The sequence below is a fragment of the Panthera onca genome, chromosome A3 (genome assembly GCF_046562875.1).
Source record: "Panthera onca isolate mPanOnc1 chromosome A3, mPanOnc1 haplotype 2, whole genome shotgun sequence".
NCBI classification, from domain to species: domain Eukaryota; kingdom Metazoa; phylum Chordata; class Mammalia; order Carnivora; family Felidae; genus Panthera; species Panthera onca.
Window position 1 is genome coordinate 49,300,323 of NC_138341.1, and position 14,188 is coordinate 49,314,510.

Here is a 14,188-nt window from a genome sequence, read left to right on the forward strand (position 1 = left end):
CAGCGAGGCAGAGGGGACATTCAGGGTAACACATTAATCCTGTTGTAGATAATAATTTCCTAACAAAAACAGGATCATAATATATTGTTGTGTAACACACTTGCATCATGAAACGGCATGTTGTCAACATTTTCTATGATATTAAATACCCTTCTACAACACTGTCATGGTTTTATGGGGTCCATGCAAGTTACTTATTGCTCAGGTCCAGGCCCCACCCTCCACGGGTCACAGTCTCCCTTTCCAGCTGGCTCCTTGCCGGGTTCAGCCAATGGAGACACTGCAAAAAAGTAGAAGATGGGAGGGAGAAGCCAGGGTATTTCTAACTGACTTCCTCCCTAGTCTGTGGTTCCAGCTCCTGTACCGCCGCCCCCCCCCCCACACCCCTCCCCCCAGCTTTTGGACTTGGTCCAGCCAGTGGGATGGAAATGGATCTTTTGGACATTGCTAATCTCTGGGTTGCTTCTCCATACTCTGGCTCCTCAGCTCTTTCATCACCTGTATAACCAACTGGAATAGATTGTCTTCCTGACCAGACCCTCACACAGGGTGGGCAGACCCACTGTATGGAGTGAACGTTTTTTTATTATAAATCACACAGTAGCCAATACCCTCGAAGTGAAATCTTGGTCTCTAACTATCCATTTCCTCTGCACAAATTTCTAGAAAATTACACAAAACATGCTTTTGTTGTATGTTGCCTGTTTCCCCCTAAATGGTTGTGCCAGTTAGCGCTTGCAACAAGAGTGTATGGGATGCTTCCATAATTTCACTGTCAATCAGGGAGGGCCATGTCAGTGGATGTCAGCAGGGTCTTGTGAGGAATGGATTGCCCAGGTCTGTATTTTGTTTATTGGAGAGAGAGGAAAGGTAAGGAGAGAATAGACGCGCATGTTTTTTAGATGTTCACGTAAGTAAGGGCTTTATATCCTGAATGTGAATCACATGCCTACAGAGACCAGCCACAGGCCCCTGAAGGCTCTGCTAATATCTCGGCCAAACTCCCTAAACAGTATTCTGCTGCACCAGTCATGGTTCTTCACCGATGCTTGAAAGTTACAGGCTCAAAAACGGCCTAGGAAAGGTCATCTATCTTCCAGTTCCATTGGAACAGAGTTTCTGAGAAGAGAAATATCTGGGGTCAAGACCAAGTCTTGGCCACATGCCTGTCAAGCAAGCACATACAGTCAAAATCAAGATACTCATTAATTACTCACACCAGTTAGAACATCCTCATATGCTCAAAAGATGAGTACATTCTTCAAAATTCTCAGGAATCACACACTGAATATTTTGAAAAATGTTAAAATTTATTAATAGTTAACATCACATAGTTAATTCAACTAGTTCCTTATTATACATGACAACATCTTTACTAGACTGAGTGCTCAATAATTTGAGATTCAACACATCCCGGTCAAAGATTGAGATTCACCATATTTACATCAGGCAAAGCAGCATCAGCAAGGAACTGTCACCTAACTGTGGGAACACAAACATTCAAAATGCATATTCCAGCATTCCTTTTTGGAAACCAACAACACATGTGTAATAGCCACACACACAGCACTACCTTTAAAAAAGGTGCAATTTCATACACAGTGCCTAATTTTCAAGTTTAAAAGTTAAAAATCATCTCTACTTCTTGGGCATTCTTTAGTGATACACAAACTTAAACATTGTTCTCAGTACAAGTGTGAGAGATGTGCAAAAACTGGGTGCTACTGAGTCGTGTCTTTCCTTCCTTGTTTTCATCCTTGATTCCTACTCAATAGTGTTATGGGGCCATTCCCTCTTTACCATGTAGTTGCAGTGTGTGTGGGTGCATATTTTAGGGAAGAAATGGGCTTTTGGACTCAGAATTAACTGCACTCCTGAAAAGTAAGAGTATACAAGATTTTATGCCACCCCACTCCCCCCAACCGCACCAACAGTTTGAAATAAATACTGTGTATAAAAACAGCTCAGCCTAGAGAAGCCCTTGGACAATGCTTCTCATAAAACATTTATGAAACAAACCGATTTTGCTAGGAGGGCACAAATCCACCAAAAGTGTTGTCCCTGAGGTTTTCTTTGTTTGATTGTTTCATTGTTCAGTTTTGGTTTGCTATTAACAGATTTTTTTTTTTTTTAATGTTTTTGGTGGCTTCCTTTATCTTCTTGGAGAGCTTAAAAAATACTACTGACTGCCCTAAGAATGATAATTCCTAAGCAGTGAGTCTGTCTGAAATGATTCCTGTTTCCTTTGGTTAAGAGCCTGGGTAATATTGCCCCAGGAAGGTCTAGACAGAGCAGCCAGTCGCTATGGTTTTTTTTAGTCCATAGACCCAGCTTCCCTCACTGTTCCCTGCCTTCCACGTTTCTGAGTCTGCAAGTTAAAAAGGAGCCGGGAAGGAGCTACTTGGCCATTCACTCACCTTGAAGAGGCTTCCCTTCTCTTCCCGCAGGCGAATGAGGTATTTCTAGTAACCTGTCAGTATCTTCACCTTCCATCCTGAAATTACGCTCATCTACTACAGAGGCCAAGTCTGAAGACACCCTGTGTATTTATACACATAACAAATTGACATATAAATACATTACATACAGCCCATCGTTACATACAGTGTCAAGATAAAGGAGTAGATGTACTTCATGAAGTAAATAAATTTCAAACATAAATTAAAATGAAAGTAGGGTTGTTTCCACTTCTGCAGGAAAAATTTTAAAAACAGACCAAAAAAGTCTCCCCATCCCCCCGAAGGTCCATTGCTCATGGATGACTCAGGAACCCACAAGGAGATATGACAAGCCCACTTGCAGGATGTGTCAACTCATGGCTTTGATTTTGCTTGCTCAGATTCGGGATGCTTTAATTCCAGGAAGAGCATCGCTGGAACCCATCATGCTTGAAAAGTGAGGTTAAAGAGGGGCCGTCATATGGCTATCCATGGATTTCCCTCCATCGCTGCCTCTTCTCCCACCCCGCCACTTCTGCCTGTGGAGGATCAGGCTCAAGTTATTGGAGATCCCCACAGATCTCAGAGCAGAAACGACATCCACCTCCATACTGGGGAATGCTCTTTACCTAGAAATGTCACGTTCAGGGTCCATGGTGAAGTAACCGTATCTTTTCATTAGTGTCCCCATTCTGTGAGATTATACGGGGACATGGAATTTGGCCAGGGGGATTACTAAAGGTTAAAATTTGCCTTCTTAAGTTTTCAGAGAACCAATAGGAAGAGTTGTGACAAGTATGAACAAGTCCTTACTTCAAAACCTATTTATCTCAGGAGGGCTAAGTCTTGGGCTCTGAACTCTGCAGTGAGTACACATAGAGACAACACCCAGTCCGACGGGTCTTCCTCTGCCAAAGAAAACCCAAGGGGTCTGTCTCTGACACAGGGGATGACATCTTATAATTTAAAGGAGGAAGAGAGGGAACTCCAGGAAGTCCCTTCCAATTTCAGGACTCTATCGCTGTCCAGCCTCACGGATGCGGCAGGCCACAGCAGTGATGAGAGCTGCCCCCTTCCCGCTGCCATCCTCTGACTCCAGGAAGGACACATCACATTTCGGAGCCAGGTCTTTCACCGTCTCATGCATGACTTTGGCAAAGCTGTAAACGTGGGGAGGAAGACACAGGAAAAAAAAACTTCCTTAGTCATGATTGATTTGTGTCCTCAGAGATGAGACCCTAAGAAGTTATGCTGGAAACCCAAAAATTATTAAGATGACCAAGAGGACGACAGCTACCATGTATTAAACACTCTGTATCGTGTATCTGAAAACCAAGGCTTGTGAAGGCTGGCAACATGCCCAAATTCTATGTCATAGCAGGCAAGTGGGGAGCAGAGATCCTTGTAAGACAATCATCGGAGATTCTGGAAGCTGTGTTCTTGAAAGTAATCAGGGGCGCCTGGGTGGCTCAGTCGGTTAAGCATCCGACTTCAGCTCAGGTCATGATTTCGCGGTTCGTGAGCTCAAGCCCCGCATCGGGCTCCGTGCTGACAGCTCAGAGCCTGGAGCCTGCTTTGAATTCTGTGTGTGTGTCTCTCTCTCTGCCCCTCCCCTGCTCACATACTGTCTCTCTCCCTCCTTCAAAAAATAAACATTAAAAAGATTTTATATGCCAATTTGGATGTAAATTTTTAAAAATAAAAAATAAAATTAAAAAAATTAAAAAACAATAAATAAAAATAAACTTAAATTAAAAAAAAAAGTAATCAGTGGAAGAGAAGTTCAACAGTCATAGGCATCACAAGTATACCCTGCAGAAGGGCATATCTTGTCCCTAAATTCTGGAAGATAAAGCCCCATGCACTTGAAACTTCATTTTCCAGGGGTATGGACTCACATCAGATCCACATCTAATCCAAAATGCCACTAAAGATAAAAGGAGCAGGTTCATGGGTGGCTGTAGGCCCATTACGGTGATCACAGAGCCTTTCAATATGGGACTAGAGAAAGAGATGGTCACCATGTACCCCAACATAGCAGGGTCAGGAAGTCCTCCTCATCTATGAAGCAAGCCTCAGTGCCAGTGGCTTGGCTTCTGTCCCCCTCCCAACTCTCCTCTGGGACCAAGATTCCTACTCTTCAGTGACATTGACCATCAAGACAAGGGACTTGCGACTTCTCAAGTTTCCCTCTTTTAACTATCTGTGTAAACTCTGGGCAAGTCTCTCAACTCCTCGAGAAACAGTCATGCTGCGAGCAGACAACATTTCAATAGAGGAGTCTCTCTTTCCTCACTCTGCCTCACCTACTGCCCAGACCAGGGTAACAGCGCTGTTCTTTTAACTTTGAGCTGAAAAGCTTGTAGGGGGGAGGGGCGGGGGGAAGGGATTGGGGTACTTCCTAAATTAAAAATGATTCATTCAAAACAAATGCAAATGAGTGAAGAAGGGAGAGGAACAATGGCTGATGAGAGAAGAAGAGAGATGGAGAAACAGGAAAAAGTGTAGAAAGAAAAGAAAATTCAGTGCTTCCACATTGGGGAAGTTTGAAGGACACGCTTTATAAAAAGGGCCAGACAGGGGAGGCTGGGTAGCTCAGTCAGTTGAACATCCAGACTCTTGATTTCAGCTCAGGTCGTGATCCCAGGGTCCTGAGATCGAGCCCTGCCAAGAGCTCTGCACTGAGTGCGGAGCCTGTTTTGAGATTCTCTCTCTCTCCTTCTGCCCCTCCCCAATGCTATGCTTGTGCACTCTCTCTCTCTCTCTCTAAAAAAAAAAAAAAAAAAAAAAAAAAAATTTAAGGGCAAGACAGTAGATCCACTTTCAGCTTTGTGGCAACTACTCTGCCATTGTAGAGTGAAAGCAGCCAGAGACAACATATACATGAGTGGGCATGGCTCATGTTTACAAAAACAGTCATGGCTATAATCTACCAGCCCCCATACCAAACTGCAGAAAATATCTCGCTCCAGAGTTCCCCTACATTTCCTCGAATGTTCACAGGAGCAGTGTTTGTAACAGACAAAATCTAGAAATAACCCAATATCCATTAGCAGAACAGTAAACTATAGTATACTCATTCAAAGGTATGCTATGCAGCCCTGAAAATTAATGAACTGCAATTGCATTCTTCCATGTGGATGCGTCTCAAAGCTATAAATGCTGTGTGCAGAAAGCCAGTCACAAAAGAGGAGATGCCATAGGACTCCCCTTATGGCAGGCTCAAAATTAAGTAAAACGGAACCATAGCGATGCATACACAGATAAGCAGGGAAAGGAAGCAAGGGACTAAGTCACCAGAGTACCTTCCCTGGCAGGGGACAGGGGCGTAGCGCCTGAGTCTTCCAAGCTGGGTGGTAAAACACAGACCTACTTCTGGTTCTTAACCTTTAAAGTAAAGCATATATATGATAGACACTCATTTGGAATGTCAGGTGCTTTGCTATAAACTAAGAAGAGAAAGGAAGGAAGGAAAAGCAAGGAAAGAACAGATGGAGAAAGAAAGCTGGACAAGGAGAGTGGAGGTCAGGCACTCACTGAGGATGTAGCTTGTAGAGGGTCCCATCCACGCCTACTGTCACTTTGAGGGTGTCCAGCCCACGGTTTTCTCGTATTTTGTCCACCACGGCGGCCATGCCCGCACCACAGAGCTGGGCCGCCCGCCGTGCCACCACCGTGCACACCTCTTTGACGATGATGCTGTCGTCACAGGTGCTCTCGAGCCCCAGGTGGTGCAGGATGGCGCGGACCTGCAGCAGGGCTAGGCAGTCACTGGGGGGGTGGGGGGAAGGGGACAGACAGGGAGTGGTCAGTCACATACACCAGGGGCTGGTGGCCCACCCACCACTCCAGGGGACTGGTCACGTAGGAGCTTCCTGAGAGGTGGATCCTGTTCTTGAACTCAGTTCAGGAACCCATGCTCATCCCACTGGACCACACGGAGCCCACCTGAGTGTGACGGGAATGTAAAGAAACGGGCTCCTATTCCAGTTTGCCCAGGCGAGGCAGGGCACTGCTACCATACAACTGGCACTCAAGAAAAAAGGAAATTCACCATCTATGTATTCCACTCATTTGGAAAGAATAAAGACAGTGACAATGCTTGTAGTTGGCATTTTCAGCTTTCTTATCCATTTTCTTATTGCTGTTCACAGGTCAGCAGGACAAGCATCACCTGCCAGCAGAGACCCTGTTCTGTCTCTGCTCCCCCACCCGGGGTGGTCTGATAACTACTCGCGGCTCAGGAAACAAATGTAAATACAATGGTAAAAAAATAAATATTATATAAAGGGAGCTGTTTTAGAACCCTGGAATCAGCTTCCTGCACACAGACAGACATGCACACTAGAACATATTCTTTCTATTCACTGGTGCAGATGTCCTGGAGCCCCACTCATGCCAGTCATCCAGTTCCTGTTTTCCCATACACCTGACAGTAATGCATAGCATTAATTATTAAAGGGCTCCGAAATTCACTATGGTAATTTGGAACGGTCTTTGCTCCCATTAGACTGGAGGAGGGGGGTTTTGCTTTAATGAGCCACCACATGGCCTGATTTCTTCTGCATTGCCATTGCCTGGCATGCCAATCTTCACTCGATCCTGGCTGCCTTATTACCACAGCAGCAGTTAAGAAGCACCCTCCCGCCAGGTGCAAGCACTTTAATAGGCTAGTTTCCTTTGTGCATTCCAGTTTATATCCTATGAGCAGGTATCTTTCTACCTTTGATAGTTGATCTAAAACCCACCCACATTACTTTGCATGGGGGGTGAGGGGGTGCCTTGTGCCAGCTCAGCAGGATTTTTCATGAGAATGTTATATATTTGCTCTTAAAATGCCAACTATCCATAACTTTAAATAAACACTATAGACAACAAATGTGTTTGCTACTAAACTGACCTTTATGTAAGCCGTGCCCCGACCTTACTTGAGCTACGGAAATCCTTCAGCTTGTCTGTCCATGAGAAGGAGGATACGGTCCCACCCTTCCTCGGGCCCTAAATTCTCACCTCTCAATCTGAGACAGGAACTTAGTTTCAAAGATTCCTCTTGTCTTGAGTCGTTCTGAGATGCGGCCACGGAAGAGCAGCCCACGCTTGGTGAAATCGATGAGGATGTTACGGACAATCTCGCCCAAATACATGCCACTGATCATTTTCTCAAACCTGCAATGCAGATAATGTGCATGGAGGTTAAGCAGGAAGGTGAGATGCCCAGCACATTAGAAAGTAGAGGGCATGCAGGTTCCCCCTGGTGGGAAAGGAAGTGCTATTTGATTCACTTGGGCAGGATTCCTGGTATCTGCATACATTGACCCACAGCCTTCGGCAAAACTGACTACAGTGCCTGAGGCCCATGGGGTTCCCTGGGATCATCTCCATCTTCTGGGCTCATCTCCCTTCTGGTGCTTACTCCCAATTCCAAGAAGGAAAACACACTCAAACCCCATCTCCAAGAAAACGGCAGGATGCTGAGTCTTAATCCTTAACTTCATCAGACATTCAGCATGTTTTCTCTCCAAACTAATCATTATCACTTTACTTGAGTGCCAACTGGAGAAGCCCGGTCTTGGCCACCAGAACTGATGTGACAGCTCGGTGGCTTGAGGGCCTTTTGGCCCTCAATAGTGCCTTTAAAAAAGCTGAGGCCCCCAGTTGCAACCAAGACCCCCATCCCCACTCCATCTTGTCCCACCCTTTCTTTCATTAATGACACTTATCTGGCCCCTAGAGGCATTTTCGTCTGTGACTTGTACTCTTGACCAAAGTATATTCTGCAGAACTATGGTCCCTGATTAATCCAATTAGGAAACACTACACACAACATCTCCCCAATGGGAAGTGTGCTTGCAGCTCAGAGCACCTCCCCATCATGCTTTGTGAGGCTAGGGCTGGCCCTTGTCCAGTCCTGACTATAGAGGATGCTACATAATGAATGGATGAGGAGGAGGAAGAGACTCCTGTTTGCTTCCTGTTCCTCTCTGTTACACCAGCTTCTTTACCCTACTATCAGCAGATGACTCAACTGTCTTTCCTCACAGTCCCAGACCTAGGTTTTAACACCATCCCTTCCTGTTCTCACAGGCAGTGGTAGGAAGGCTGCCTCTGACATTTCCTAGCTCTGTGTTCCTCAGTGTCCCCTTTACATCTTTTCATCCTTCTAAAACCTGTGTCACCAGTTCCCTTTAAGAAATGCTCCTCAAAACACAACTCTTGTTTTCCCAACTGGATTTTGAAGGTGTCATAGTCCAAGCGGTAGTACTTCCCAGATGTTATTTGAAAACCCTTGCCAAGGAAATTTCTTCTATTGACGTCTCAGAAACAGGTGTCCTGGGACTTGCTGTTGCAGAGGATCTGACCACTTGCTACAGTGCAGTTGGGGTACATGTACCAGGACTCACAGGCACTGGGGTAACTACCTCTGTTTGCCAGGGTTGAGAGAAAGCTCATCCACAGCCACATCAAATTCCGTGCGGAAGTCGTCCAGGCACCCGTTGTCCCCGAAGGCCCCCCACTCCATGTTGACACACATCCGGCCCTCCTCCCCTTCCACCAGCTCCACGTTCCGCATCTCCTCCATGTAGCAGGCGTTGCTGCCCGTGCCTGCCAATCACAAACGCGTCAGGGCCTCACTCTGCACCGTCCCCACACCCATCTGAGGCCATGGGTCACAGCGCAGGAAGGACTGCTGGGGCTTTACCAACAATGAGGCCGATTTCACAGTGAGGGTCTTCATAGCCACAGGTCATCATTGTCCCAACTGTGTCATTCACCACGGCGACCACATCCAGGTCAAACTCCTAGAGGGCAAAAGCAGATCCCCAGTCTACCAAAGAACCGCAACATGTTCTTTCAGACCCTTGCAAGGGAGACTGATATGTATAGAAAGTGTATTTGACACAGCCTGGCTCATTCTCACTTTTTGTTCAAATGTCACCTCCTCAGAGACCTTTCCCGGTTGTGCTATTTAGGAATGCCCTTCTCCAGCCCACTCACTCTGTCCTCACCTGACTTCATGTCTCTTCACAGCTCTAAGGCACCTGACATTAGCTCACGGGTTTGTTTATAGTACCAGAGTTTGTTGTGGTCATTCCTGAATCCCCAGTGCCAAGAGCAGGGCTCGACACGCAGCGGACACTCGGTCACCACCGAAGGACCACGCTAATTCTCCCCCTAACCCACGCAACCACACCCAACACTTCCCCGCTTTCCGAACACGGGTCATTCTGGGCCTCGTGGCATGCCTCTCCCACCTCTCGCCGGTGAATGGCTTCCTTCAGCAGGGTGACCACATCCTCTCCCTCGCAGCCCGATGCCTTGAAGCCTTTAGTCCACTTGAGGAGGATGCTCTAAAAGTCACATAAGAGCACAGATGAGGACAGCAGAGGAGGGTTCCTGTGTCATTCCCGGGGCCCGGCTATGCCTCTCGTTCTCAACCTCACCAGGTAGTACAGATTCCCTTTAATGACCAATCATCCCTCCCACAAATGATTGCATACCCCCTATGCGTGTGTTCCATTGTTTAATCCTCACAGCAAACTGGTGACATAGTTATCATTATTGTGCCCATTTTCTAGGTAACTGTGGCTCTGGAGTAACTTGCCCAAGGCCTGAAGCTTAGGGGAGAGGAGCGGGACTCACCCCCAGGCCAGCTGACTCCATGGGCCCCTAAGTACCACATCACTGTCCCTGCAGGGAGCTAAGTTCTATACAAGTGTTTCTTTTGCTGGGAAAAGCAGTTTGCTCTGCCCTGTCCTATATTCACATCAGAAGGGTCAGAGTCTGTCTCTTCATTGTCAAATTCCAGGATGGTGTGAACAAGTGCCTTGCTTGGGTGACAGTTGGGTGACAGCTAGGCTTCACATCATCCCAGTGAGGGAAGCACTCTAGGCTCTTCAGAGTCACCCATAAGCCACTCGTCTTTAATGTGGCCGTCTGCTGTGTCACAGGGCCCCCTGGGGAATACACACATGGAGATTTTACATGTGGGAGAAGTGTTTCGGTTATTGTCCCCTGGTTTCCTCTTTGCTGCTGGAACCCATCGGAAAACAGCATCAAGAACTATTGGGCCACCTCCCTGCAAGGCCAGAATCCATAAATGGACTGTGTGCTCACTACCCACCCTCTTTCATGGTTTCTCCAGGCCTTGCTCAGCCTCACCCCTGCTTGGCATTTCATGGCCCAGGAGTTTAGAGTCACAAGTCAACCTGGATGTGTCACGCTGTGTTCAGATCCCAGGAGATTTGGAAAAATAAGACATGATCCCAGCAGTGTCTTGGCTTACATACCTACATCCAAACAACTGTGTGCTCATCTCTAGCTGTCTTGCCTACAAATTAGTTTCACATCTCTAATGAAATTTTATATTTAGCACTTTCAAGTTTACAGAATGATCAAATAACATTATTTCAGGTGGTCCTTAATAATAAGACACGCAGAGAGGCCCGTGAAGCTGGGGAGACTTGCCCAGGGCCACGAGGTGGTCAAGGCAGCTTGGGGCTTCTGGGCCTCAGCACCTGCTGATTTTCCACTCAATAAGACAATCTTACCAGAGCAGATCCCGGCTCACAGACCGATTGAACAACAGAGAGAACGCAGCCTCTGTTTGATCTGCTCTTAATTTTCACAGTGCTAGACGGAACACGTACTCCCTACAGAAACTTAGAACATAAAGAATGAAATCTAACACAATGACCTGGAATCTTACCATGCAGGTAGAAACAGTGAATATGTTGTTGGGTTACCTGATAAACTCTTAAAGATAGATACATGCTGGCATGAAAAGTAAGGCATGTCTATTTAAAAATATTTCAGCAGGAAAATCCTAGAAGCAAACACACTGGAGTCCTATGTTCTCATCTTCTGATGGTGAAGGTATTTTTTGTGGGTTTCTATACTATAGAGATTATCTTTTTCTTAAAAACATTTTTGTTAGTCTTACCACCAGTTTTTTCCCACATCATTGAAATTTCTTCCCAAAACATTCGTTGCTGATACCCGGCAGTGAATGGCTCAGAACTTATTAACTATTTCCCAACTTTTGAACAATTGGGTTAGTTTCTAATGTTTTCATTATAATAAGCAATGTTTCATTAAGAAACATGTAAATATTTTTCGGGGCGCCTGGGTGGCGCAGTCGGTTAAGCGTCCGACTTCAGCCAGGTCACGATCTCGCGGTCCGTGAGTTCGAGCCCCGCGTCAGGCTCTGGGCTGATGGCTCGGAGCCTGGAGCCTGTTTCCGATTCTGTGTCTCCCTCTCTCTCTGCCCCTCCCCCGTTCATGCTCTGTCTCTCTCTGTCCCAAAAATAAATAAAAAAGGTTGAAAAAAAAAAAAAATTTTAAGAAACATGTAAATATTTTTCTGCACGTTTGGTAATTCCCTTTGGTAAATTGATGTAAATGGAGAAGCTTTTGAAAACCCGGTGCATTGACACTGAGAAACATAATGTGAAAAGACAAAGGAATCAGAAAAACCGGGGAGAGGGAATTGGTATAAGCTTCCAGTGACAGGGTAAGTGAGTACTCAGGATGGAATGAACATCATGATGGCAACAGCAAGCACTGCCATAGGGTATATTAGAAAGTTAAGAGTAGATCCTAAGAGTTCTCATCACAAGGAAAACGAACCACTTTTATTCTTTTTCTTTTTTTGTATCTGTAGGAGATGACAGATGTAAACTTATTTGTGGTGATCATTTCACAACATATGTAAGTCAAATCACTGTGCTGTACACCTTAAACTTATACAGTGTGCATGTTAATATCTCAATAAAACTGGAAAGGAACAGAAAAGTGAAAAGCAACACTGTACCCTTAACACTGGACAAATGGTGACACATGTTGGGAAATACTGGATTAGGTAAGGGTTTTTATTGCACGACATCCTAAAACTTTCACTGTACTGGTGCACATGAATTTAACTCAGAGGGGAGGAGGAGGAAGCATTTACAAAACTCAGCTGAGCAACAGGAGGGTTGCTATTCCGGGGATCCTGTGGGAAATGCTGGCCTTTCTTCCCTACTGGACCAACCTCCCTACACCTGTGACATTTCCCACCTACATGCCCTCCTCCACACTGCCAGGCCTGCCTGCCTTTCTTCCCCATCAACTCATGCTTTGGACTTGGAAGATGATCCAAGTATTTTTCATGCCTTCCAGGTATGTGCTCGGGTAATATCACACTGCGCATCCTTAGGGCCTCAGAACCCCATCAGTACCACGTTCCAAACAGCAGCTCATGCCTTCCTGAGCTTGCTTACATCACAGTTTGTTTGTAAGCACCTCAAGTAGGAATCATGCCTTTTGTACCCTGGCCACTCTGTCTACCACATACTGACCAGTTGTAAACACGCATGTGAGCTTCTAGAAGACCAGTGGAGACAGAGGAACAACTGCTTAGACAACAGTATTCTAACATCTAATATGCTGATAATCAATGCAGAATAAGCCCAAGCATGACCTACTCAGCTCTCCTACATTCTCAACACACCATGTCTGGGATATGTGAGAGCACCAGCTCTTTGCCCACCTGCTTCATTCCTGCGTGGCAAGTTGAAAGGGAATGAAAAGCAAAGCTAAGACTAGAGAAGCACCAGAGCATCTAAACAGAAGATTAATGAAAATGCCCCAAGCCCAAAACAGGCCTCAGGGACAGGTGAGCATCACTGAAAACATGGCTTTGGGTATCGGGAAACCAGAATTCAAATCTTGTCTTGGCTATTCCCAAGCCTTCTGATCTGAAGCAAAATACTTGGCATCTCTATAGATTTTGTTTTCCTTTCTGCAAAATGAGCATATGAACACCTATCTTACACAGTTGCTGTGAGTGTTAAGTAAGATAATGCACATAGGCAGCCTAGCACAGTGCCTGGCAGATAGTACTTTAAAAATGTTCGTTGCTAATATTTGGTTAGCATCATCATCATCCCTAAGATTCTTACCTACTTTACCTCTACCAGTTCCAACTGAATCATTCCCATCAACAGGCCCCTCATCATAACTGCTTACTCATGCCCTTCTTTTCCTCCTCTCAGCTCAACTTTCTGCCCCGCTCCAAACTCTGGCTGGTGGAGAGTCCATAAAGCCCACAGGCAAGCCCTCTGGGAAGGCGGTTACCTCATCCAGGCTGTTCTGCTGGCAGGGGAAGGAGAAGGTGAAACCCAGAGGCAGGGACACGCCCTTCATGCCCATGTACTCAAGGAAGTCGGCGATGCACTGGACGATGTGGTCAAAGAGCTGCAGGGAGAAGACAGGCTCTGAGGGAGGGGCCCTGGCCAGGGCAGGCTGCCCCCAGCAGCTCCTCTCAGGAGAAATGCAAGCTCAGGCACTAACATGAGTGAAGACAAGGCCAGGGCCCTGGCCCACCTAGCCTTCCCTGGGACCATGGCTGAGCAGAGAAAGCACTGTCCTCCAGGGTGAGAAGTGGATGTCTGCTGGGGTCCCCTCCCAGAAGCCACCTTGACTCACCTCATCCCCTGTGCCATGCATGACCTCCTGTGGGATAGAGTAGATCTTGTTGTGCATCTCCACTCCGCGCCTCTTCCCATTCCTCACACGCACCAGCAGGACCCGGAAATTGGTACCCCCAAGGTCCAAGGCCAGGAAGTCACCTTTCTCTGCAAAATAAACCCGGGAAGATGATGCACTGGGGCACAGCAGAGGGTGACAGTCTAAAGCACTTTCCCCTAATGGGGAGCTCTCCTGGCAGCCCCTCAACACCCTCAGGGATGATGGACTGTGTGCTCCACCTA

General features: G+C 46.4%; 1 protein-coding gene across 3 annotated transcripts in view; it reads right to left on the minus strand.

The window, feature by feature from the left end:
* Nucleotides 1-1,289: 1,289 nt before the first annotated feature.
* The window catches only part of HK2 (hexokinase 2), a 62,124-nt gene continuing 49,225 nt past the window's right edge, over nucleotides 1,290-14,188 (minus strand). For all 3 annotated transcript variants that reach the window (XM_060656679.3, XM_078444630.2, XM_060656689.3), the window contains 8 exons: nucleotides 13,905-14,053; nucleotides 13,554-13,673; nucleotides 9,692-9,787; nucleotides 9,139-9,238; nucleotides 8,858-9,041; nucleotides 7,449-7,604; nucleotides 5,976-6,209; nucleotides 1,290-3,598 (listed from right to left, as the gene is read on the minus strand). In XM_060656679.3, the coding sequence (XP_060512662.1) occupies nucleotides 3,454-3,598; nucleotides 5,976-6,209; nucleotides 7,449-7,604; nucleotides 8,858-9,041; nucleotides 9,139-9,238; nucleotides 9,692-9,787; nucleotides 13,554-13,673; nucleotides 13,905-14,053 (1,184 nt within the window). In that variant the 3' untranslated portion in view covers nucleotides 1,290-3,453. The remainder of the gene's footprint in view (nucleotides 3,599-5,975; nucleotides 6,210-7,448; nucleotides 7,605-8,857; nucleotides 9,042-9,138; nucleotides 9,239-9,691; nucleotides 9,788-13,553; nucleotides 13,674-13,904; nucleotides 14,054-14,188) is intronic.